The sequence below is a fragment of the Suncus etruscus genome, chromosome 14 (genome assembly GCF_024139225.1).
Source record: "Suncus etruscus isolate mSunEtr1 chromosome 14, mSunEtr1.pri.cur, whole genome shotgun sequence".
Lineage (NCBI taxonomy): Eukaryota > Metazoa > Chordata > Mammalia > Eulipotyphla > Soricidae > Suncus > Suncus etruscus.
Window position 1 is genome coordinate 18,320,090 of NC_064861.1, and position 24,123 is coordinate 18,344,212.

The 24,123-nt window shown below is 43.2% G+C and overlaps 1 protein-coding gene across 2 annotated transcripts in view; it reads right to left on the reverse strand.

Annotated features, from left to right (window-relative positions):
- The window catches only part of RBM27 (RNA binding motif protein 27), an 82,415-nt gene that overhangs the window by 6,030 nt on the left and 52,262 nt on the right, over positions 1–24,123 (reverse strand). For both annotated transcript variants that reach the window (XM_049786847.1, XM_049786846.1), the window contains exons 10-19: positions 21,563–21,712; positions 20,464–20,608; positions 18,125–18,278; positions 15,135–15,431; positions 13,984–14,124; positions 10,729–10,848; positions 7,037–7,111; positions 6,757–6,921; positions 4,373–4,477; positions 3,819–4,010 (exon numbers count right to left, since the gene is read on the reverse strand). In XM_049786847.1, coding sequence (XP_049642804.1) covers positions 3,819–4,010; positions 4,373–4,477; positions 6,757–6,921; positions 7,037–7,111; positions 10,729–10,848; positions 13,984–14,124; positions 15,135–15,431; positions 18,125–18,278; positions 20,464–20,608; positions 21,563–21,712 — 1,544 coding nt within the window. The remainder of the gene's footprint in view (positions 1–3,818; positions 4,011–4,372; positions 4,478–6,756; positions 6,922–7,036; positions 7,112–10,728; positions 10,849–13,983; positions 14,125–15,134; positions 15,432–18,124; positions 18,279–20,463; positions 20,609–21,562; positions 21,713–24,123) is intronic.

Below are 24,123 nucleotides of genomic sequence, written 5' to 3' on the forward strand. Positions count from 1 at the left end.
GGTATCAATCTATAATACTGTGTGATCCCCTGGGCCCGGAGAGATAGCATAGTGGCGTTTGCCTTGCAAGCAGCCGATCCAGGACCTAAGGTGGTTGGTTCGAATGCCAGTGGCCCAGATGGTCCCCTGTGCCTGCCAGGAGCTATTTCTGAGCAGACAGCCTGGAGTAACCCCTGAGTACCCCTGGGTGTGGCCCAAAAACCAAAAAAAAAATAAAAATAAAAATAAAAATTAAAAAAAAAAAAAAAATATATATATATATATATACACACATACACACACACACACACACACACACACACACACACACACACACACACACTGTGTGATCCCAAAAGCACAGCTGGGAGCAACTTGCAAGTACTGTTGGGTGTGAGACTGACCCCCCCCCAATACATACAAACACTCAATGTGTGCTATTAAAAAATAAATCACAGGGCCCGGAGAGATAGCACAGCGGCGTTTGCCTTACAAGCAGCCAATCCAGGACTAAAGGTGGTTGGTTCAAATCCCGGTGTCCCATATGGTCCCCCGTGCCTGCCAGGAGCTATTTCTGAGCAGACAGCCAGGAGTAACCCCTGAGCACTGCCGGGTGTGACCCAAAAACAAACAAACAAACAAAAATAAATAAATAAATAAATCACAGTATATAGAAAACTGGACACAAGAATGCAATGTAGTAAGGGTGGAGGCGTGTCTCTAGATCAACCCTTGACCCCAGAATATAAGGAGGAGACAGAGGAAAGAAATGGGAATGGGACAGGGCTGGAGCGATAGTACAGCGGAAAGGCATTTGGCTTGCATGCAGTCAACACAGGATGGAACATGGTACGTAGGCATCCCATATGGTCCCTTGAGTGCCAGGAACGAAATCTGAGCGCAAAGCCAGGAATAACTGGAGCACCAGGTGTGACCCAAAAAAACAAAAAGGAGGAGGGGGAGGGGAGACTAAAGCAATAGTACTGTGGATAGGGCTTTTGCTTTACATGTGTCCAACCAGGGTTTATTCTCCTTATCCTGCAAGGAGTGGTCCCTGAGAACAGAGCCAGGTGTGGACACACACACACACACACACAACTCCAAGGAGGATGAGGAAGGGAAGTCACCACACACACACACACACAGAGACACACACAGAGACACACACACACACGAAGATCAGGAAGGGAAGTCATGGAGGAACAGGGGTCATAGTCCCAGAGAACAGAGCCAGGTGTGGACACACACACACACACCCAAGGAGGATGAGGAAGGGAAGTCACCACACACATACACACACACACACACAAAGATCAGGAAGGGAAGTCATGGAGGAACACACACACACACACCCAACGAGGATGAGGAAGGGAAGTCACCACACACACACACACACACACACACACACACACACACACACACACACACACACACACACACACACACACACGAAGATCAGGAAGGGAAGTCATGGAGGAACAGGGGTCATAGTCCTAGGAGATATCAGCAATGTGGGGGCACACCAGGCTTTAACATGTACCCATCGAAGTGGCAGGTGGGGGACAGGAGGGACCTTGGGAACACCGGTAAAGAGAAGATGACAATGGTGGTGGGACTGGTGCTATAACATTAGATGTCTAACACTTAATAACTCTGTAAAACATGGTTCAATAAATTTTAGAAGGCTTTTTTTAAAAAAACACAGATCAGAAAGAGGACAGGGGATAAGGACCATGGCCCACACACAGCTGACCCCAGTTCAATTCCTGGTCTATAGTCCACCAAGCCAGGAGAAAGTTCTAAAGCACAGCCTAAAAAACAAAAACAAAAGAAACCTAAGGCTGAAATTTTTCCCTCAAAATAGTTTTCTGAGGGTCAGGGAAATAGCTCTTCGGCCAAGAGCATAGACTTTTACATTCAGTTAATTCCCAGTACAACACTGGCCCTAAGAAGACTCTGGATTATGCTGGGCATAGCCCCTCCCTCTAAACATAAACAAGCTGTCTGAGTGGTTGGAAATGTGGATCAAGTGCTGGGCCCTGACTCCAATCCCAGTCAAAGTATTGCATGGCCCACCTTCCATCCAACACCAGTCAGGGCCCCAAAACAGTAAAATATTAACAATAGGATAAAAATGTATCCTTTTTTATATCTGTATCACACTCAGGAGCTACTCTCAACTCACTGCTAAAGGAAGCATGTAGTGCTGGGGATTTGAACCCAGATCTTCTGTTCCCTAGCTCCAGAAAGAAATTCTCCACCAAACAATTGTTTATGGAGTTGGAGAAATAATACAGCAGGCAGGACACTTGTATTGCATGACGGTGACCTGAGTTCGACTCCCAGCACACCAAGTGGTCCTGAGACCTCCTAGGAATGAGCACTGAGTGCAGTCAGAAGCCCAAAGCACTGCTGTGTGTGACCCCAAAATAAAATAGCTGTATGAAGAGTAAGTATCCTAATTATTAAAAGCTATTATAGGACCTGAGAACTGTAACAGTACAGGAGGTAGGTACCTGTCTTACACAGAGCATTTAACCCCAGTTTGGCAATGCATAAAGCCCACAAGCACTGCAAGAAATAACTTAATCTTTAGGTTTTGTACAGCAGGATTTCACATGCATTTTATAGCGACTTAAGATTAAACAGAAATATGAATAAAAATACTTTTGCTGTAAAAAATACTATGCCTCTAATGTTAAAGGAGTTACGTAAGTTTTATGGCTTTAGATTGCCTTGTGTGCTGTTAAGAAATCTTATAATGTGCTACAATCTGGGGACTTGAGGGACAAATTAATTGTACATGGATTCTGTTTTATTTATCTTAACGTTCTTTGGCTGAAAGTTCAAAGTTAAGATATCAGCAAGGGGACTTCTGAGAATTATGTTATGGCTGATTGTCCTTCCACTGTAACTTTACCTTGCCCTCTTTCTTTGCATCTTTTGTTCTCATAATTCAAAATAAAAAAAATACTTTTGCATGAGGTAATGTTTGGTATTCAGTCTTGGTATTCTAATTTGATCCATATATATTTTATATGATCAATACATAATGAAGTAAATATATTTTATATACTAAATATTAAAGTATTATAATATATACATATAATTTGGTAACCTAATTTGATCTCTGGTTTCACACAAAGTTCCCTCCTAAGCACAACCAGAAGTCGGCACTAAGCACTCTCAGAGTCTAACCACCCCAACTTCCCCAAACTGCAAAAACTTCAACTTCTGCAAAATAATGTTCAAAACAGAATCTACCGAAGGCATGGGAAATTTGCATATACCCGAGGCCTAGGCTCAATCCCCAGCACCACATGAGCCTCCTAAGCACCAACCTAAACAACCTGGGCAGGTGTAGATCAAAACAGCAAAATAAATACTGAGAGAGTGACTGAAAAGATGTACTATTTATACACAGAAAATTTGCCTGCCACTAATTCCTGCATATTGATCTCTCAAGTTAAAGCTACCACATATACAGATTATAAGTGACATGTCTCTATCTTCATAAATTCTTTTTTTGCCTCCATCCTAAATTTTTACTAATTGAATACAGGTACCTAGGAAACCATATAATAACCCAACAACACATATCAAATCTAACTCTGGATTATCTTGCCACTATAAATGAATTTTTATGGAATCTTACAGAATTTACAGAGCACTGAGCTGCTTCTTGACCTTCAGATATATTAGTAAGAAGTTACTAATGTCCATTCTTCTAACAACTGAATTTTCTGATCTATAAAACATTTGATACTTCTAAGGAATGCAGGGAAAAAATGCTGAATTCACTGTTTTCCAAGTTAGCATTTGCTGCTTTAAAAACTTACTGAGAAATGCTGAAGTAATTCATCTTTCTCCTCCTCAATGAACCCCCCAACCGTTAGTGCTTTGGGCCGATGGTCCACCACCATGTGATTCAATGAACCTCTTCCTCTTCCGCCACGGCCTCGGCCTCTTCCTCGGCCTTGAGAGGACATGGTCTTCCCTCGACCCACAGGTAAAATACCTAATCGTGCAGCCTGCAGCATGACAAACAGCACAAAATGTACACTCTCATGGTAATTTTGGAAAACATGTGAAATGAAAACTTTCTTTTTTAAGTAAAGGGGCTGGAGAGATAATATAGGTGCATGCAGCACACCCTAATACAATCTCTGGCATCACATGGTACCCCATAAACTGGTGCTGGTGTGGTCCTGAAGACCCCCCCTAAAAAATGCCAGGTGTAGCTGGGAGATGCCATGCATGATGAGAGTATCTCAATAACCTCCATGACCACAGGGCCTGGAGAATTCCCAGGAGTGGCTCCAGGCCTCCGGGACACTGGTCCCTAACCCTCCCAAAAAGATGTCAAATGTAGTAGGACACAAATGCCTCTTACCTCCACCTGTAACTGGTTGAGTTTTTTCCGTAATTCTGTTGTGTCTTCTCCTGAGGAGAGCCTCTTATGGAGGTCCAGTTCAGTATCTAACAGTTCTTTCTGGGCCTTTAGGATAATTCAGAGTAAAAGGTGCTTTTTAGGTAACTTCCAAAGTTTTATTCTGAGTTTTATTATACTTGCAGAATGACAAACATACCAGGGGAAACAAGAGAGAATGCAAGAGACTGGTATTTTAGGGAAAACACCTTCACTAATAAAAAACTGAAAACGGGCTGGAACAGTGCTGCAGTAATAGGGTGTTAGCCTTGTATGTGCTAACCTAGAATGTACCGCGGTTTGGTCCCCCCAAGCCAGGAGCGATTTCTGAGCGTATAGCCAAGAGTAACCCCTGAGTATCACAGGGAGTGGCCCCCCAAAATCAAAAACAAAAAAACCTGAAAACACAGAGGGCTTGAGAGAATATACAGCAGGCGGGGCACTTGGCCAGCATGCAGCCACATGGGTTGGATCCCTGGTACCCAAAAAAGTCCCAAGCCCAACAGGACTAAGCCCTGACTGAGCATTGCCCAGTGTGGGCCAAAAATTTTTTTTTAATTTTTTAATTTTTTGTTTTGTTTTGTTTTGTTTTGTTTTTCGGCCACACCCAGTGACACTCAGGGGTTACTCCTGGCTATCTGCTCAGAAATCACTCCCAACTTGAGGGAATATACCGGACACCAGAGATCAAACCGCGATCTGTCCTACGCTAGTGCTAGGCTAGTGCGCACAGGCAGATGCTTACCGCTTCTGCCACGGCTCCGACCCCAATTTTTTTTTTTTTAATTTCAAAACAAACACCACAACACCTTAATTTTGATTGTGGTAGGTCTAATTTCAAGCTAGGAACCAAATGTTTCATTGAGCACTAATGGGAGAAGGCCCTAAGCACTAACAGGTAAACAGTAGGAGTGAAAAAAACAAAACCTACATCCTAGGACCTGGATATTTGGCTCTGTGACAGAACACAGGCCTTGCAGGAGATAAAAATGCCCATAGTGGGGGCAGGAGAGATAGTATGGAAGTAGGGCATTTGCCTTGCATTCAGAAGGACGGTGGTTCGAATCCCGGCATCCCATATCCCTGAGTCTGCCAGGAGCGATTTTCCTGAGCGCTGCTGGGTGTAACCCAAAAACCAAAAAAGAAAAAAAGTTCCCATAGTGTCCCCAGATCTTCAAATGTGATCTCAACATCATGGCCTTTTGGATCTCTAATGCAATCTACTTATGATCTTTGGGCACTTCAAGTGTGTGACCCCACACATTATAATATTGATAACAACAATAAAAGGAAAGCAGAGGAAAACACACTCACTCTTCTGTTCAAATACAATGTCATGGGGCTGGATAACACAATGGGGTTCGTTCCCCCCTCACCCCCTTCTCTCTTTCTTTTCTCTCTCTCTCTCTCTCTCTCTCTCTCTCTCTCTCTCTCTCTCTCTCTCTCTCCTCCTCCTCCTCCTCCTCCTCCTCCTCCCTCCCTCCCTCCCTCCCTCCCTCCCTCCCTCCCTCCCTCCCTCCCTCCCTCCCTCCCTCTCTCTCTCTCTCTCTCTCTCTCTCTCTCCCCATCTCTCCCCCTCCCCTTCAAATACAATGTCATGGGCCCGGAGAGACAGCACAACTCTATGGCCTTGCATGAGACCAACCCAGGACAGATCCGGGTTTGAGCCCCCATGCCTGCCAGGAGCAACTTCTGAGTGCAGAGCCAGGAGTAACCCGAGTGCCACTGAGTGTGGCCTAAATATCAAAAAAATAAAATAAACCAAAAAAAAACAAAACAAAACAAAACAAAACAAAAAAACACATATAATGTCACCGCCTCTTTCAGAAATAATATATTAATACATATGAGACTGAAGAGCTAGGACAGTAGATAGAGCACTTGCCTTGTATGTGGCAGGCCAATGTTTGAGCCCTGCCAGAAATGATCTCCAGTGGCATAGTTGGAAAAGCCCAAGCACAGCCAGATATAGCCCAGAATCCAAAACAAAGCCCCAAAACATCCATAGAAATATTTAAAAAAATATTATATTATATGCTTCTTCATTAATAGTAACCTAACGATTCACTATTTCCCCGGTTTTGTTGTTTTGTTTTGTTCTTTTGCTTTTGGGGCCACACCCAGTGACACTCAGGGGTTACTCCTGGCTATGCACTCAGAAATCACTCCTGGCTTGAGATGCCGGGGGATTGAACTGTGGTCCGTCCTAGGTTAGGGCATGCAAGGCAGATGCCCTACTGCTTGCGCCACTACTACTGCTCCAGCCCCTACTTCCAGATTATTAAACATATTACACTGAGGTGGGGGGACCACATAACACTACCCAGACTGAAAATGAGAATAGCTACCTCTGTCTTTGTCTTTACTTTAGAAGGTGTGGAGACTGCAGAAGATGTTTTTAATTCATCTTTCAACTGTGAGATCTTTTCACCGAGTTCTTTCAAAGTCTTCATTATATTTGCTCTTTCTTCTGGTTTCATGTTTTTGTTTTTCTCTAGCTTAGATATTAACATCTGTAAACAGAAAACAGTCAAATTTTGCTTAGTAAATTCTAATACTCTCGCTCTTCAAAATTTCATTAAATCCCTCTACACATCAGTTCCAACAGAAAATGAGCTCCTGTATTACCTTTTGGCATTCAATTTGTTTTTCTAACATTTCTTGCCTCTTCTTTCTCATATCTTGCTGTAACTTCATAGCTTCCTATGTGAATAATAAAATATTAATAATGTTAACATTAACTGTCAATGCTACAGAAGGCTAGTCTATCATCCTCATTTAGGTTCAAATTTTTAAAAAGGGCTAACACGAGGCCGGAGCAATATCACAGCAGTCAGGCGTTTCCCTTTCATGCAACCAACCCCAGAGAGACCTGGGTTCAATTCCCGGCATCCCATATGGTCCCTGAGTCTGCCAGAAGCAATTTCTAAGTGCAGAGTCAGGAGTAACCCGAGTGCTGCCAGGTGTGACCCCCTCCCCCCAAAAAAGGCCCAAAAAAGGCTGGCACAATCATGAATATTTGCTTCCTAACACCTTCTTTTGAGGTAGGGAGATGGAGGATACACACTTGGTGGTGCTTGGGGGTTTCTCCTGGCTCTGTACTCCCAGCAGGCTTGGGAGACCATATTGTAGGGAATCAAACCCAGGTTGGCTACCCTACCCATTGTACATCTCTCTTCTACCTTTAAATGGTAATTTTAAGTCCTTAAAATATTTAGTACTAATTAGTTGTATCTATTAAGATTTATTAACTTGGCATATACCCTATTTTCTGGTATATAAGATTACTGGGCATATAAGACAACCCCCTACTTTCCCTATTAAAATATAGGGTTTGGGCTATATTCGCCATATAAGACTACCTCTCTTTTAATGAACACCAAATGGAAATTAAAAAACATAAGAGGAGGGGCTGGAGAGATAGCACAGCAGTAGGGTGTTTGCCTTGCACACAACCAATCCAGGCTAGACGGTGGTTCGAATCCCAGCATCCCATTCCGTGCCTGCCAGGAGGGATTTCTGAGCACAGAGCCAGGAGTAACCCTGAGCGGCGCCGGGTATGACACAAAACCAAAAACAACAACAACAAAGAAGTAAGAGGAAAAGAGTAGAACCCTCAAAAGTTAACAGTATATGTTTAATAAAGCTAGACTTTGGAATGCCAACAATCATTTTCCATTTGTCATTTTTAGTGAATAACTGATTTTTTTTTTTTTTTTTTTTTTTGGTTTTTGGGCCACACCCAGTCACTTTCAGGGGTTACTCCTGGCTATGCGCTCAGAAGTTGCTCCTGGCTTGGTGGACCATATGGGACGCCGGGGGATGGAACCACGGCAAGGCAGGCACCTTACCTCTAGCGCCACCGCCTGGCCCCGAATGATTGATTTTTAAATTGTGATCTACATTGAAAGCAGGGAGAAAGAACTCTTGCAAGAGCAGCTGGCTGGGGTGCAGTGATTAATAGGACAGCTAGAGGGAGACAGAGCACCTCTTCTGTGTCCCATAAAAGCTGAACAGAGGACTGAGCACTAGAAAGCTGCATACCCAAGGCTAAAAGAGATGCAGCCTCAGTAACTCAGCTCCTGTGTACACTGAAAGATTAATCAGGACAAGCAGAGGACTGAATGATAACGCCTGGCAGCTGGATGGGATGCAGTAGTAAGAGGGGAAGATCACTCGTCCCAGAAGCTGGAGTAAGTTTCAGCATGTGTATACCGGCATATAAGACAACCCCTGGCTTTTAAGAAATTTTTCATGGGTTAAAAAGTCGTCTCATGCGCTAGAAAATACAGTATTTGTGAAGAAAACAATATGTATCAAGCAAGCCTTTCTTTTTAAAGTTTAATTTTTTTTTTGTTTTTGGGTCACACCCAGCAAGCTCAGGGGTTACTCCTGGCTCTAAGCTCAGAAATCGCCCCTGGCAGACACAGGGGACCATATGGGATGCCGGGATTCAAACCATCGTCCTTCTGCATGAAAAGCAAATGCCTTATCTCCATGCTATCTCTCCGGCCCCAAGTTTAAAATTTTTAAATGTGGGGCCAGAGTGATAGCACAGCAGTAGGATGTTTGCCTTTCACGTGGCTGACCCAGGTTTGATCTCCAGAATCCCAAATGATCCCCTAAGCCTGCCAGGAGCAATTTCTGAGTGCAGAGCCAGGAATAACCCCTGAGAGCCACTGGGTATGGCCCAATAAATCAAAAAAATAAAATAAAATATAAATAAAAACTTAAATGTGTGGTACACTATGAAAGATAGTAAAATTTTTTACAAGGACAATATTTTGGGGGCCAAGAACCATTGTTCTTGTACAACAAGGGCAACCTGCCTTTGCACATGGCCAACCTGTGTTCAAACCCTGGTACTCTATGGTCCCCCAAGCCAGACAGGAGTAATTCCTAAGCAGAGCCAGGAGTAACCCCTATGTACTGCCTGGTGTGATCCAAATACAATAAATAAAACATAAAAGAAAATGCTGTTTTGGGGCCAGAGCAGTAGCGTAGCAGTAGGGCATTTGCCTTGCACATAGCAGATCCCCTGCAAGAGCAGCTGGCTGGGGTACAGTGATTAATAGGACAGCTAGAGGGAGACATATGGTCCCCCAAGACAGGAGTAACTCCTAAGCATCACTAGGTGTGGCCCAAAAACAAAAAAAAAAGCTGTTTTTCTTTTTATTTTTGGTTTTTTGGGTCACACCCAGCAGCGTTCAGGGCTTACTCCTGGCTCTATGCTCAGAAATCGCCCCTGGCAGGCTCAGGGGACCATATGGGATGCCCCGATTCGAACCACTGTCCTTCTGCATGAAAGGCAAATGCCTTACTTCCATGCTATCTCTTTGGCCCCAAAATGCTGTTTTTCATAATCTCTGGTTAAACTGAATTACATATATATACTACAGGTATCTTTTATTTGAAAAACTATAAGCTTAAGTCTAATAATAAAACTCAGAACTGAGTCATATGAATAATGACATTAAAATGTTTGAGTTGGGGGCCAGAGAGCTAGCATGGAGGTGGGGTGTGTTTGCCTTGCATAAGAAGGACGGTGGTTTGAATCCCGGCATCCCATATGTTCCCCAGTGCCTGCCAGGGGTGATTTCTGAACGCAGAGCCAAGAGTAACCCTTGAGCACTGCCAGGTGTGACTCAAAAAAAAAAAAAAAGCAAAAAACAAAAATAAATAAAATGTTTGAGTTTTGTTAGAAGCTATCTAAAGTACAAAATAGAAGAAAAGAAAATAGTAAAATAAATGTTTCTGCTTTTTTCCTTTTTGGTTTTTGGGTCCACACACGGCAGCACTCAGAGGACATATGGGATGCCGGGATTCGAACCACCATCCTTCTGCATGCCAGGCAAACGCCCTACCTCCATGAGATCTCTCCTGCCCCAATGTTTCTGCCTTTTTTTCTGAAGAAAAAAAAAAGTTCAGAGTTCTTTATTTTCCATCCAAAAAATCGAATTCCTTAAGTTGAATGAGTTGTGAAACATTTATCTGTTCATCTTTTATTAGTCTATTCTGCATTATAAAACATCTAAACATTATAATATCATTTCATATCAAATGAACCATTGTTTAAAAGTATTAGCATAATAATCCCTTATCAGCGGCGTTTGCCTTGCAAGCAGCCGATCCAGGGCCAAAGGTGGTTGGTTCGAATCCCGGTGTCCCATATGGTCCCCCGTGCCTGCCAGGAGCTATTTCTGAGCAGACAGCCAGGAGTAACCCCTGTGCACCACCAGGTATGACCCAAAAACAAAAAAAAACAAAAAAAAGGAATTTTATACCCTTCCCTCTTTAAAGAGCTGAATCAAGGCCATTACCTGCTTCTTCTTAAGAACTTCTTGAACATCATGAGATTTAGACCCTGAACAAAGTTTTGAAGATGTCTTTAAGTTTGAGGCGCTGTAAACCATTTTTGGATGACTTGGAGTTGAAAATATCTATAAAACACACAGAAGAGTAAATTAATCTGAGAGGTGTTTTCAAATCATTTTTCAGAAAATCTACTCCTAAGGGGCCAAAGCAATAGCACAGCAGTAAGGCATTTGCCTTGAACGCAGCCGACCAGGGAGGAACCCAAGTTCAATTTCCAGTATCCCATATGATCCCCTAAGTCTGCCAGGAGCGATTTCTGAGCACAGAGCCAGGAGTAACCCCTGAACGCCACTGTGTATGGCCCCAAAACCTAAAAAGTCTACTCTTCAAAATTAATTTCTCTGGGGTCTGGAGAGATAGCACAGTGGTAGGGTGTTTGCCTTGCACGCAGCTGGTGCAACAGAATCCCGGCATTCCATTTGGTCTCCCAAGCCTGCCAGGAGCAACTTCTGAGCACAGAGGCATGAGTAACTCCTGAGTACTGGTGGGTATAATACAAAAACCAAAAATAATAATAATTTCTCTGGACCCTGTACTCAACGGGAAAGGGGAGACCTTAAAGTACCTGCTGTACTATTTCTTCTAAAATCTTTTTTTTTTTTTTTTTTTTTTTTGGTTTTTGGGCCACACCCGGCGGTGCTCAGGTGTTACTCCTGGCTATCTGCTCAGAAATAGCTCCTGGCAGGCACAGGGGACCATATGGGACACCGGGATTCGAACCAACCACCTTAGGTCCTGGATCGACTGCTTGCAAGGTTAGCACCGCTGTGCTATCTCTCCGGGCCCCTATTTCTTCTAAAAATCTTTGAGAACTTCCTCACATTCTGGTCTGACAAAATAACCTGGGTATCTATAAAAACTTATCTAGAAAACTGCCAGCCCCAAGAGACAGCTATTTCTTTATATTTCCCAGGCTCCTTTGGGTGTTAGGGCCCTTATTAGTACCAGACAGGTCATTAAGTAAACAGAATTAGGAGATACCTTCAGCATATTTTTGTTGATTACCTAATTTTTATTAAAAAATACAATCTGGGGCTGGAGTGATAGTACAGCATTGATAGCTCCGCACTCAGGAATTACCCTCAGTGTTTAGAGGGACCATATCAGGAGTTCAGGGATAGCAAGCAAATGCCCTACTTGCTACCATGGGGCTTTTGGCCCCAAGCCCAAAAATAAATTTTAAAAAATAAAATAATAGGGGCTGGAAAGATAGCACAGCAGCATTTGCCTTGCAAGCAGCCGATCCAGGACCTAAGGTGGTTGGTTCAAATTCCGGCATCCCATATGGTTCCCCGTGCCTGCCAGGAGCTATTTCTGAGCAGATAGCCAGGAGTAACCCCTGAGCATGGCCAGGTGTGGCCAAAAACGAAAGGAGAACAGAGCGGAGGGGAGGGGAGGGGAGGGGGGGGGGAGGGGAGGGGAGGGGAGGGGAGGGAGGGAAGGGAAGGGATGGAGGGAGGGAGGGAGGGAGGGGAGGGAAGGGAGGGAGGGGAGGGACGGGAGGGAGGGGAAGGAAGGAAGGAAGGAAGGAAGGAAGGAAGGAAGGAAGGAAGGAAGGAAGGAAGGAAGGAAGGAAGGAAGGAAGGAAGGAAGGAAGGAAGGAAGGAAGGAAGGAAGGAGGAGGGAGGGAGGGAGGGAGGGAGGGAGGGAGGGAGGGAGGGAGGGAAGGAAGGAAGGAAGGAAGGAGGGAAGGAGGGAAGGAGGGGAGGGAAGGGAAGGAAGGAGGGAAGGAAGGAGGGAAGGAGGGAGGGAGGGAGGGAGGGAGGGAGGGAGGGAGGGAGGGAGGGGGAGGGAGAGAGAGAGAGAGAGAAAGAAAGAAAGAAAGAAAGAAAGAGAGAGAGAGAGAGAGAGAAAGAAAGAAAGAAAGAAAGAAAGAAAGAAAGAAAGAAAGAAAGAAAGAAAGAAAGAAAGAAAGAAAGAAAGAAAGAAAGAAAGAAAGAAAGAAAGAAAGAAAGAAAGAAAGAAAGAAAGAAAGAAAGAAAGAAAGAAAGAAAGAAAGAAAGAAAGAAAGAATAAAATAATAAAATAAAATAAAATAAAATACAATCTGACACCATCCCTGGTTCAGTCCTCATACCACATGGTCCTATGAGCACAGAGTAGCTCACTACCATGGGTGGGTGATCTTCAAACCACCCAAAATTTAAAATCTAAAATCTGTTGGCTGGAATGTTCACTTCAATGGGTTATATGTGCATGCTTTGCACACAGGAACAACACATAGCATTGCATTGTTCCTTGAACATCATCCAGGATGGCCTAAAAACGATGACAAAAATTTGGATTTTAACTAAATTGTTTTTGTTGACTCACACCTGGTTATGTGATTTCCTAATTCTGAGTGGTCCAAAAACAAAAAGAAAGAAAAAAGATTTTTCAGGGCTGGAGTGATAGCACAGTGGTAGGGCATTTGCCTTGCACACAGCCAAACTGGAACGAACTTGGGTTCGATTCCTGACATTCCGTAAGGTCCCCTGAGCCAGAAAGGGGCAATTTCTGAGTGCAGAGGCAGGAGTAACCCCTAAGCACCACTGGGTGTGCCTCCCCCCCAAAAAGAAAAAAAGATATTTTAAAGTCAGACTCTTAAAACAGATACCAATCACTATGTTCTCAATTAAAGAGAAAATCTGGGGGGCTGGAGCAATAGTAGAGTTGCTAGCGTAGACATAGACATAGACACAGACAAGGACAGACACACACACAGACAATCTGATCAAAGAAACTGGCTAATAAGTCAGTTACTATTAATGGCTAAAATTATCAAATTCCTCCTTAATCTGAGCTAGAAAAATTTTTTTGTAAATTCCTAATTGACTAGCTAAAAATGAGGCTCACTTCAGTGACTGAGAAAGAAGTTATGTTTGCAAATTTGGGTGATAATCAACTTGTGACTATTTCTGTGTCTCTGCACAACTGCATGTATGTGAGGCTCTCAGAAATATCTGGCATATCACACCTTTACTATATTTTTTTACTCTTATCCTTTAAGAAAAAAAAAAATACAACTTACTGAACTTAAAAACAATAGTAGTAGAATGCCTGTCTCGAATACAGACAGGGGATGGGAAGGGGGAGGAGGTAATGTTACACTGGTGAAGGGGTGTGTTCTGGTTATGACTGTAACGCAAATATGATCATGTTACTTAAGTAAAAATATATTAAAAAAATTAAAAAAAAATAAAAAGGAAAGAAAGAAATACCTGGCAATCCTCTCCAGCACCACCCGACTGATTGAGCAAGTGCGCTGCATCACTCTGATTACTACTTGCATGACCCAGTCGATGCTTAACAGGAACTTTGTTAAGGACATATGCACCCGATGCCTGTGGTTTATTCATCATCTGTAAAAAACAAACAAGCACAGTGAAAGTTTCCAAGGTCCCAGAAAATGATTTTACAATAATGGTTTCCCTGGGAAAGGGATGGGGATTTTTTTTTTTTTTACTCATATGAATTATTTTATTTGCTTGTTTCTCTTTTGGTACCAAACTTGGCAAGTGCTCATAGCCCAACAAGGAGTGTCTGAGGACCATGTGGTGCCAGGGATCAAACCCACCAGACCTAGGCCAAAGGAAGCTACTTGGCCCCCTATTGTTCTTTCTCAAACTAAATTGTAGGAAAACATTTTTTGGCTTTTGAGCCACCCCCAGCTGTGTTTAGGATTTATTCTTGACTGTGCTGGGGTGACCACATAGTGCAAGGTCAGACATGGGTCTCCTGCACTCAAAGCACATGCTTCAAACCATTGAGATATTTACTGTATGGCTCTAGTTTTGGTTTGGGGGCTTTTTTTTTTTTTCCTTTATCTTTGGTGAAGCTACACACTTCACTAAAAATAAAGCCTGAGCCTGCCGGAAGTGAGCTCTGAGCAGAGCCAGGAGTGGGCTCTGAGCATGCCAGGTATCACCCAAAACAAAATCAAGTTGTAATATGGCTAGTTTTTAAAAATATAAAGCAATCTGGGGTTGGAATAGTAGCTCAGGATCCCCTGAATCACAGATCTAAAGGTGGGCAGGGGCTATACAGGCATTAAGGTGATGCAGATGGAAGAGCAAGAAAGAGTCCAGGTCTAGAGCTAGAGAGATAGCGAGGAGTCAGGGCGTTTGCCTTGCATGCAGAAGGACGGGGGTTGGATCCTGGCATCCCATATGGTCCCCGAGTCTGCCAGGAGCGATTTCTGAGCCTAGAGCCAGGAGGAACCTCTGAGCGCTGCTGGGTATGACCCAAAAATAAAAAAAAAAAAAAAAAAAAAAAAACACAACTAAAAAAGAAAGTCCAGGTTCATCAACCAAGAAACACTGGCCTAGGGGCTAGCAGGCTAGATTCCTGCCCAGAATGGGCAAACATTTACCTTCTGGATGCCTCCATGCACTGTGGATGGCGGAGACTGAGCCACCAGCATCTGCTGCTGCTGCAAGTGCTGTGGCAGATGGTGGTGCTGCTGTGGCAGGTGGCCGAGGGTTTGCTGCTGCTGCAGGAGCAGCTGTGCTGGGGACGGGAGTGCTGGCTGCTCGTTATTTTCCCGGTGCCACAGGACTCGGATGAATCTGTTGTTGAGAACTGCCTCGGTGCTGGAAATGGCTTTCCGAGCCTCCTCGTTGGTAAGGTATTGGATGAGGGCTGCTTCTGGGTCTCCCTTAAAAGCAACCTGGGTGGGGGGACCAACACAAAAAACGAAGAAATTTAACGTTAGTGGCCAGAACAATAGGAAAGTGGGATAATAGGCCACTGGCCTTACATATGGCTGACCTGCGCTAAATCCCCAACATCCCATAGGTCCCCAGAGTACCAGTAGCAGTGACTCCTGAATGGAGAGTCAAGAGTAACCCCTTAGCATTGCCAGGTGTGTCCAAAAAGAAAAAACAAATTCATGTTAAATGCAAATTCATTTTTCATGATGATGGGCTGGAGAGAGAGCATAGAGAACTGGACACTTGCTTGACTTGTACATAACAGACCCAGGTTTAATCTCCAGCATCCCACATGATTGCCCAAACCCCACCAAGAGAGATTCCTTAAAAGAAAAGCCAGGAATAGCCCTGAGCACTGCTAGGTGTGGGGCCTTCCCTCACACACTGCCCCAACAAAAGTAAATTACTCAAAGTTCAGTTATAGAAAACAACTCGCAAAATGTTTTATAAATAAAACTCTCCATTCCCTAAATAATGACATGCATATTCCAAAATGATAAAGAAGGCAACTTATTTCTAGGAGGCCTCCCGAGCAATGTCTTCTCAGAGGGTCCCGGTTACTCTCAACAACAATCAGCCAGCTAGGCCTCAGAATTCAATACCCAGGCCCAGGAATGCAATGCTGCTCAGGTCAGCAGGCCAGGAGTCGCCAGGGCACCTCAGGTGATGCCTGAAATGGTTTCAGACACCACCTAGTGGTGCTGGGAGGGCTCTGCAATGCCAAGGGTAGAGGCCGGGGACCCATACTTACAATGAATAGGTAGAAGCCCTTTCAGCTACTGCCCTAACTCAGAAGGTGGCTCATTTAATAAATAACACTAGTGATGTCACCTAACCACAATGGTAAAGTGAAAGATCTCTCCATGGTTATCTTACAGTTAAATAAACTGCTGAGATGGGGCCGGTGAGGTGGCGTTAGAGGTAAGGTGTCTGCCTTGCAAGTGCTAGCCAAGGAAGGACCACGATTCCATTCCCCAGCATCCCATATGGTCCCAAGTCAGGGGCAATTTCTGAGCATTTAGCCAGGAGTAACCCCTGAGCATCAAATGGGTGTGGCAAAAAAACCCAAAAATAAATAAATAAATAAATAAATAAAATAAACTGCTGAGAAAGAACACATTTACAATAGCAAACAAAAATAATGGGGGGGGGGGGTTTGTTGGGCTACACCTGGAGGCACTCAGGGGTTATTCCTGGCCCTGTGTTTAGGAATCACTACTGGCAGGCTCAAGGGACCATGTGTTTAGAATGCCAGGGATCGAAACCAGGTAAGCTGCGTGCAAGGCAAACGCCCTACCGCTGAACTATCACTCCAGTCCAACAATCTATTTAACAAATATAAATACCTGGAACTGAAGCTATGGTATAGTGAGTAGAAAACTTACCTTGCACACAGCCAACGCAGGTTCTATCCCTAGCATTCCATATGGTCTACTGAGCACCAGCAGGAACGATCTCTGAGCATCATCAGATATCTCTTTCTCAAACACACACACACACACACACACACACACACAACCTGTTCTTGACTGCATATCTACTAAAATAGGCTCAATCTATCCCTAGCATTCCATATGGTCCACTGAGCACCAGCAGGAACGATCTCTGAGCATCATCAGATATCTCTTTCTCAAACACACACACACACACACACACACACACACACACACACACCTGTTCTTGACTGCATATCTACTAAAATAAGCTCAATCAAACATCAGTGGAGCTGGAGTGACAGGGCAGCCAGAAAGGCCCTTCCCTTGCACATGGTGGATGCAGGTTCAATCCCTGGCACCCCATAAGGTTCCCAAAGCACTACCAAGTGTGGCATCAAACCAAGCCAAAACACCTAGGGGAAAAATTTTCAAACAATATATCTAACAACAAAGAAACTAAAAACCTGTCAGTTCAAGTGAGCCATGAGTAAGGACAAACTTAAAACTTTTTCAATTTCAGTTTATTTTTGGACTGCAAGCAGCAGCGCTTTGAGACAAATACTCATGGAACTTTGCTTAGGGGTCACTGTATGACATTCAGGAGAATAATGCACTGCAGAGGATTAAGCCCAGAGATCCTGCATACACAGTCAGTACCTGGGATTGGGGTGTGGAAGTAGGGAATTATTTATTAGATGCTGTTTCCTCTTTTATTTGTTGGGGACTTTGTGTTTGAATCATGCTCAGCAGTGATCAGGGCTTACTCGTAAACCTCTACATCTTCTCACCCCCATTGGGAGGACAAAATGAAATGGTGGTTGAGGCCAGATGCCTTGCATGTGCCTATCTGTATTCACTCCCCAGCACAGTCACCTGACCATGGCAGAACAGCAGAAAAAGTAAATCCTGAACACTAAAGGGCATGGCCCCAAACAGAAACAAAGTCGAGACGGCAAGCCCAAGTCCTCACTAAAAACAAATGGACCCCCACCGTGACCTGGACCTTTCTACCCAAAATAATTATTGTTTGTTTTAGGGGCAACACCTGGCCATGCTCAGTGGTTAATCCTGGCTCTGCCTTCAAGAATCATTCCTGATAGTACTTGGGGGACCATTGGGCTGTTGGATATTGAACCCAAGTTGGCCCTACACAAGACAAAGACTCTACCCACTTGAACTTCCACTCCAGTGCCAGCTCTTCTTTTTTTTTTTACCTGAATGTTAACAATAGTTCCAAATTTGCTGAAGTGTTCATTGAGCTTGGTAATGTTGTTCAATTCCTGGGGGATTTTCTTTACTTCTAATTTGGTGTTTGTGTACTGATTCTTCCTCAAGAATCCTGATTTGCTCTGATTGTTATTCCCTTGCCTGAAAGAAATATTAACATATGTTGATATTAATTCTCTCACCTTATACTTAGCCAAGGCACACATCAATAAAAGGTACAAATTTATGGGGCTAAAGAGAGTACTATGGATAAGGCATTTGCCTTGCACACAAGAGCTTGGTTTGACCCCAAGACAATATATGATTCTCCAGAGCCCCAAGGGGTGATCCTGAAGCAGAGATCATGGAGTAAACCCTAAACACCCTAAAACAGAATGCAACGCCACCCCCCAAAAAAACCTTATGTTAGGGAAATGCATATATGAGAATCTTAGTATATTATTACCTCATAACAACAAAATGGGCCTATCTCAAAACACTTGGAAATGAGTGTTGGTGAAAGTGGAGTCAAGTCGAAACAACTCTGATTCAGTTAAAAGAACATGGACCGGAGAGATAGCATGGAGGTAAGGCATTTGCCTTGCATGCAGGACGGTGGTTCAAATCCTGGCATCCCATATGGTCCCCCGAGCCTGCCAGGAGCGATTTCTGAGTGTGGAGCCAGGAGGAACCCCTAAGCACTGCCTGGTGTGACAAAAAAAAATAATAATAATAATAATTTTTTTTTTTCATTTTTCACAAGGGCTAGCACAGCAAGAAGGGTGCTTGCCTTGCACGAGGCCAACTCAAGTTCAATCTCCAGCCTTTCATACAGTCCACCAAGCACGATCAGGAGTAATTCCTGAGTGCAGAGCGAGGAGCAACCCCTAAGCAGGCTGGGTATTGACCGAAATCAAAAACAAATTGCTTTTCCTCACAAAAATAGGAGTTGAATGGGGCCAGAGAGATAGCACATGATAGGATGTTTGCCTTGCACATGCCGACCCAGGATGGACAATATTTCAAATCCTAGCACCTCATATGGTCCCCCCAGCCTTAAAAGAGCGATTTCTAAGTGCAGAGACAGTAGTAATCCGAGTACTGCTAGGTGTGACCCAAAAAACAACAAACAAAAAGGAGTTGAAGATAGAGTACAGTGGATCGGGCACTTGCTTTGCAAATAGCATACCCAGGTTCAATTCCCTAGCATCCCATAAGGTCCTCCAAGCACTGCCAAGAATGACACTGAGTGGAGAACAAGTAGTAACCTTTGAGCATCGCCAGGTGTGCCCCAAGAAAAATTATTTTACACAAAAATGAAAGGCCACATTGAGATCATGCTAAATTATGCTCAAAAAAGATCGATCATAATTATCAAGGAATCTAACATTAAAATACAGATAAAATAATCATCTTTTATATTTCAACCTCTGCAAATGTAGAGGACTTTTTCTTTTCTGTTCATTTCTACTGAATAATTCTGGACCAGGGAGACACTCCAAAAAGCTGAAATTCAGCCTTAGCATGTAGGATCCCTGGGCTTGATCCCTGGCACTATCCCTCCAACAGCTCAGGAGTCAAAGTCCCAAGAAGAGAGAATCAACACCCAAACACAACAGGAAACAGCCCAAAACAAAAGTAGGACTAGGGATAAAGTTCAAGGGGCTAGAGCAAATACACTGCATGTAGGATGCCCAGGTTTAATCCCTAGCAGTGTCTGATGCCCTAGCATTGCCAGGCAGAACCCATAAGCAACAATAAAGAACTAGTCCCTGAAAAGTCAATGGCAAAAAGCAAATCACAAGCAACAAAATTTGAATATGCATTAGGCCTAAAAATGAGTGAGTTCAAAAAACTACACCTTCTATGAGTACTGCCAGTTTTCCTATTGTTTTGTTGGTTGGTTGGTTGGTTTTGTTGCATCATACCCACTGTTACTTGGGATCTCCTCCAGTGGTATGCAGCGACTGGTCTCACAATTCAAAGCATGCACACTTGCCCTAGGCCTAGCTTTAACTTACTTACATTTGTTTAGGTTTCTGTGTCATAACCAGAAGCATTCACAGTACTCCTGACTCTGCACTCAGGAGTTACTCCTGGCAGGCTTGGAAGACCATATGGGGTGCCAGGGATCAAACTCAGGTCAGCCATGTGTAAGGCAAATACCCTCCGCATTGTGGCATCACTTCGGCCCATTGCTTTTGAATGTTTAAGACATTCTAGTGTTGCCTTTTAGAATTATAAACTTGAGAAACAATTTAAATATCAGTAATAACTCTGGCTTATTTGAAGTTACCAATACAAAGGTATGTATTAATTAGAAATTACTAACAACAAAATATCTTACTTTCCAAGCCAAGGTTTCTTTGAGAGTGGCCCCTCCAAACCACTCAGCGCTCGTTTTCGGCTATCTGGTTCAAGAACTACTCTGGTTATGTTACTATTAATTGAAACTGGAACTGGTGGTTCAGTCTGGATGACAATGTTGGCAGCTGTTGGAAATAAAAATCAACATTTATTGACATGCACTGCATTGTGTTACGTTTAGGGAATTTTGAGAGATAAAATAGTTAAGTCACACAACTACACAGCTCTCTAAGTCCAATCCCGGAAAACTACTCATGGGCCACAGAGATTAAAGTATAGAGATAAGGGGCCAGAGAGATAGCATGGAGGTAAGGCGTTTGCCTTTCATGCAGAAGGACAGTGGTGGTCCTCCGTGCCTGCCAGGGGCAATTCTCTGAGCATGGAGCCAGCTGAGCGCTGCTGGGTGTGACCCAAAAACCAAACATAAAATAAAATAAAACAAAACAAACAAACAAACAAACAAAAAAAACCCTAAAGTATAGAGATAAGGTTCAGTCTCCAGCCCTGTATGGTTACCTAAACACATACAGATATCCCTATGAAAAGAGCCAAGAGTAGCCCAGAGCATTGATTGGTATGGTCCATATTTCATACCCCACTTCATAAAGCACTTTTATAGCATTAATGTTTTTTTACTTTAAAATATATTCCATGGGGATGGAATAATAGTAGAGCAGGTAGGATCTTTGATTTGCATGTGGCCAACCCAGGTTCAATCCCTGGCACTTCATATGGTCCCCTGCACACTGCCAAAAGTAATCCCTAAGCACAGAGCCAAGAGTAATCCCTGAGCACAGAGCCAAAATAAACCCTGAGCATTGTTGGCTAAGGCACAAAAATAAAAAGAAAAAAATTTATATATGTATATACTCCATAACTACAATAAATCTGGAGACTGCTATTCAAAATCATTTATTTGAGATTATATAGTATTCTTCCAAGGGATGGTATGTAGGTAATTTTAGACCTCAGCAATGTCAGAAATATTATACCCAATTATAGAAGTATATATAGAACACTTAATATCAGAAAAGTATTATAGAACACTTAATATCATAAAAAACTCAATGCATTCTCACCTCTTGGATTTGCATCCATGTCTCCAGATGTTAGGCCAATCAGGTTGGGACGCTGTGTCTGTGTTCTTGAAAAGAACTGTCTGTACTGAGATCTACCAGAACTGGTAATACTAGGAGCTTCAGGATTATAACCATCTGGTTCATATGTATCTGAAGGTGAAAAACAGCAATATCATGTAAGAAATCTGAATGTTTAAGTTTAAATCACAACACATCACTATGACATAACTACAAAAAGGGAATTTTAAAAAATAAGTTGACATGAAATTCTCTTTGAGTACACAGACAAAACCTGCTGGAAATGAAGGAAATTAAAATGTTCCTAAAGCCACAGCTATATATATCAATCATTAAGTACTGATTAATTTTTCAAGTTTCCTAGTCTTTTTTTTGGTTTTTGGGCCACACCCGGCGATGCTCAGGGGTTACTCCTGGCTGTCTGCTCAGAAATAGCTCCTGGCAGGCACAAGGGACCATATGGGACATCGGGATTCGAACCAACCACCTTAGGTCCTGGATCAGCTGCTTGCAAGGCAAACAACGCTGTGCTATCTCTCCGGGCCCTCCTATTCATTTTTTATCCTGTTCCAAGTTTTTTTTTCTTTGACTCATCCAAGTAGTGCTCACAGGGTCTGAAGGACTACTCCCAACAGTCCCAGGCCTGACTGAGATCGAATGCCTCTATGCCCGGGTCTAAATACGCAGCTCTGGTGTCAGGGAAGCACCTCAGTTGCACCAGATGCTACTCAGAAGGTCACGTGGTGCCAGGTACTGAACTCAGGGCTTGGTATAAAAGACACGTGCGGGGCCTGCGAGGTGGCGCTAGAGGTAAGGTGTCTGCCTTGCAAGCGCTAGTCAAGGAAGGACTGAAGTTCCATCCCCCAGCATCCCATATGGTCCCCCCAAGCCAGGGGCAATTTCTGAGCGCTTAGCCAGGATTAACCCCTGTGGCCCGAAAAACCAAAAAAAAAAAAAAAAAAGGCACATGCCCTCCAGCCCCTTGATCTGTCTCCCTGGAACCAAACGTGTATTATTGCAGAGATTGGGGTAGGATGGGACAGTCTGGACCATACCCAGGGGTGTTTGGGGGCTACTCCCTAGCTCCATGCTCAGGGATGTTCCATCTGTGCTCCAGGAACCATACAGTGCAGGGAATCAAATCAGAAACATGCAGAATTAGTGTCTTCACCTCTATACTAGCTCTCTACCCCCCAAAAGCCTATATTCTTAAGTAGATTAAGTTAGATTTCTATGTTAAATTTTACATATACAAACACTATATAAAAAGAACTGACTAAATTTCTTCTGTTATCATGTCTCATCAGTTCCTAGGTATTGTTTCAAAGGGGGAGTAGGGAATCAATCCCTAATTTTGTCATTTGTATGTACTTCTATTTGTAGTGGAAGAACTAGAACTCGGTGTCTCACAAATGTGAGGCATACATACTGAGCCACTGAGCCACAATTTGACCTAAGATTATCTGCACGAAGAGCTAGTAGCTGAGAAATAATCCAGAAGGCAGAGAACTGGCCTTGGTAGCGGCTGACCCAAATTTGATTTCCTGCAACCCAATATAGTCAAGCATGCTGGGACTGATCCCTGAGCACAGTTGAGAGTAAGTCCTGAATACTGTCAGGTATGGTGCCCCAAAACTGAAAAGATAAAAGCCAATTCTACATAAAACTTTTTTTTTTTTTTTTTTTTTTTGGTTTTTCGGGCCACACCTGTTTGATGCTCAGGGGTTACTCCTGGCTAAGGAGCTCAGAAATTGCCCCTGGCTTTGGGGGACCATATGGGATGCCGGGGGGATTGAACCACGGTCCTGATCCTTGGCTAGCGCTTACAAGGCAGGCACCTTACCTCTAGCACCACCTGTTAAAACATTTATTTTTTTTTTGGTTTTTGGGCCACACCCGTTTGACGCTCAGGGGTTACTTCTGGCTATGAGCTCAGAAATAGCCCCTGGCTTGGAGGGACCATATGGGACACCGGGGGATTGAACCGGGTCAGGTCAGTCCTACGCTAGCGCTTCTAAGGCAGACACCTTACCTCTAGCGGCACCTTCCCGGCCCCTTTTTTTTTTTTTTTTGTTAAAACATTTTTAACAACAAAATAAAATTTTATATATAAATGAAAACAGACATTATCTTAACACCAATTTCTCATCAAAACTACTTTTAAAATGTTTGTGTTTTCTCTATTGTATTGTCTCTAAAACTAAACTTTTATAGAATTCTAAAACAATTTTGTTAGTGCTTAAAGTCATCTTCAAATGCTAGATACTGTCTTCAACCTATGTAAAATGAGAGTTAAAAATGACTAATTTTCACAATAGTAATTTGAAAGTTCTTCAATCTTTTTTATTTCTCATTGAAAATATTCCTCATTCACATTGTTTCAGCTGCAAGATACATATATCTTCATATTTTACTTATAGGGCAATCATTTCTATAATTCTTAGTCTATATATTCCTGTGAACACATAGAACCCCCAAAACTTTAAAGTACTATAGTCAACTAGGATGAACTAAGACTTTTTGTTTGTTTGTTTTTTGGTTAT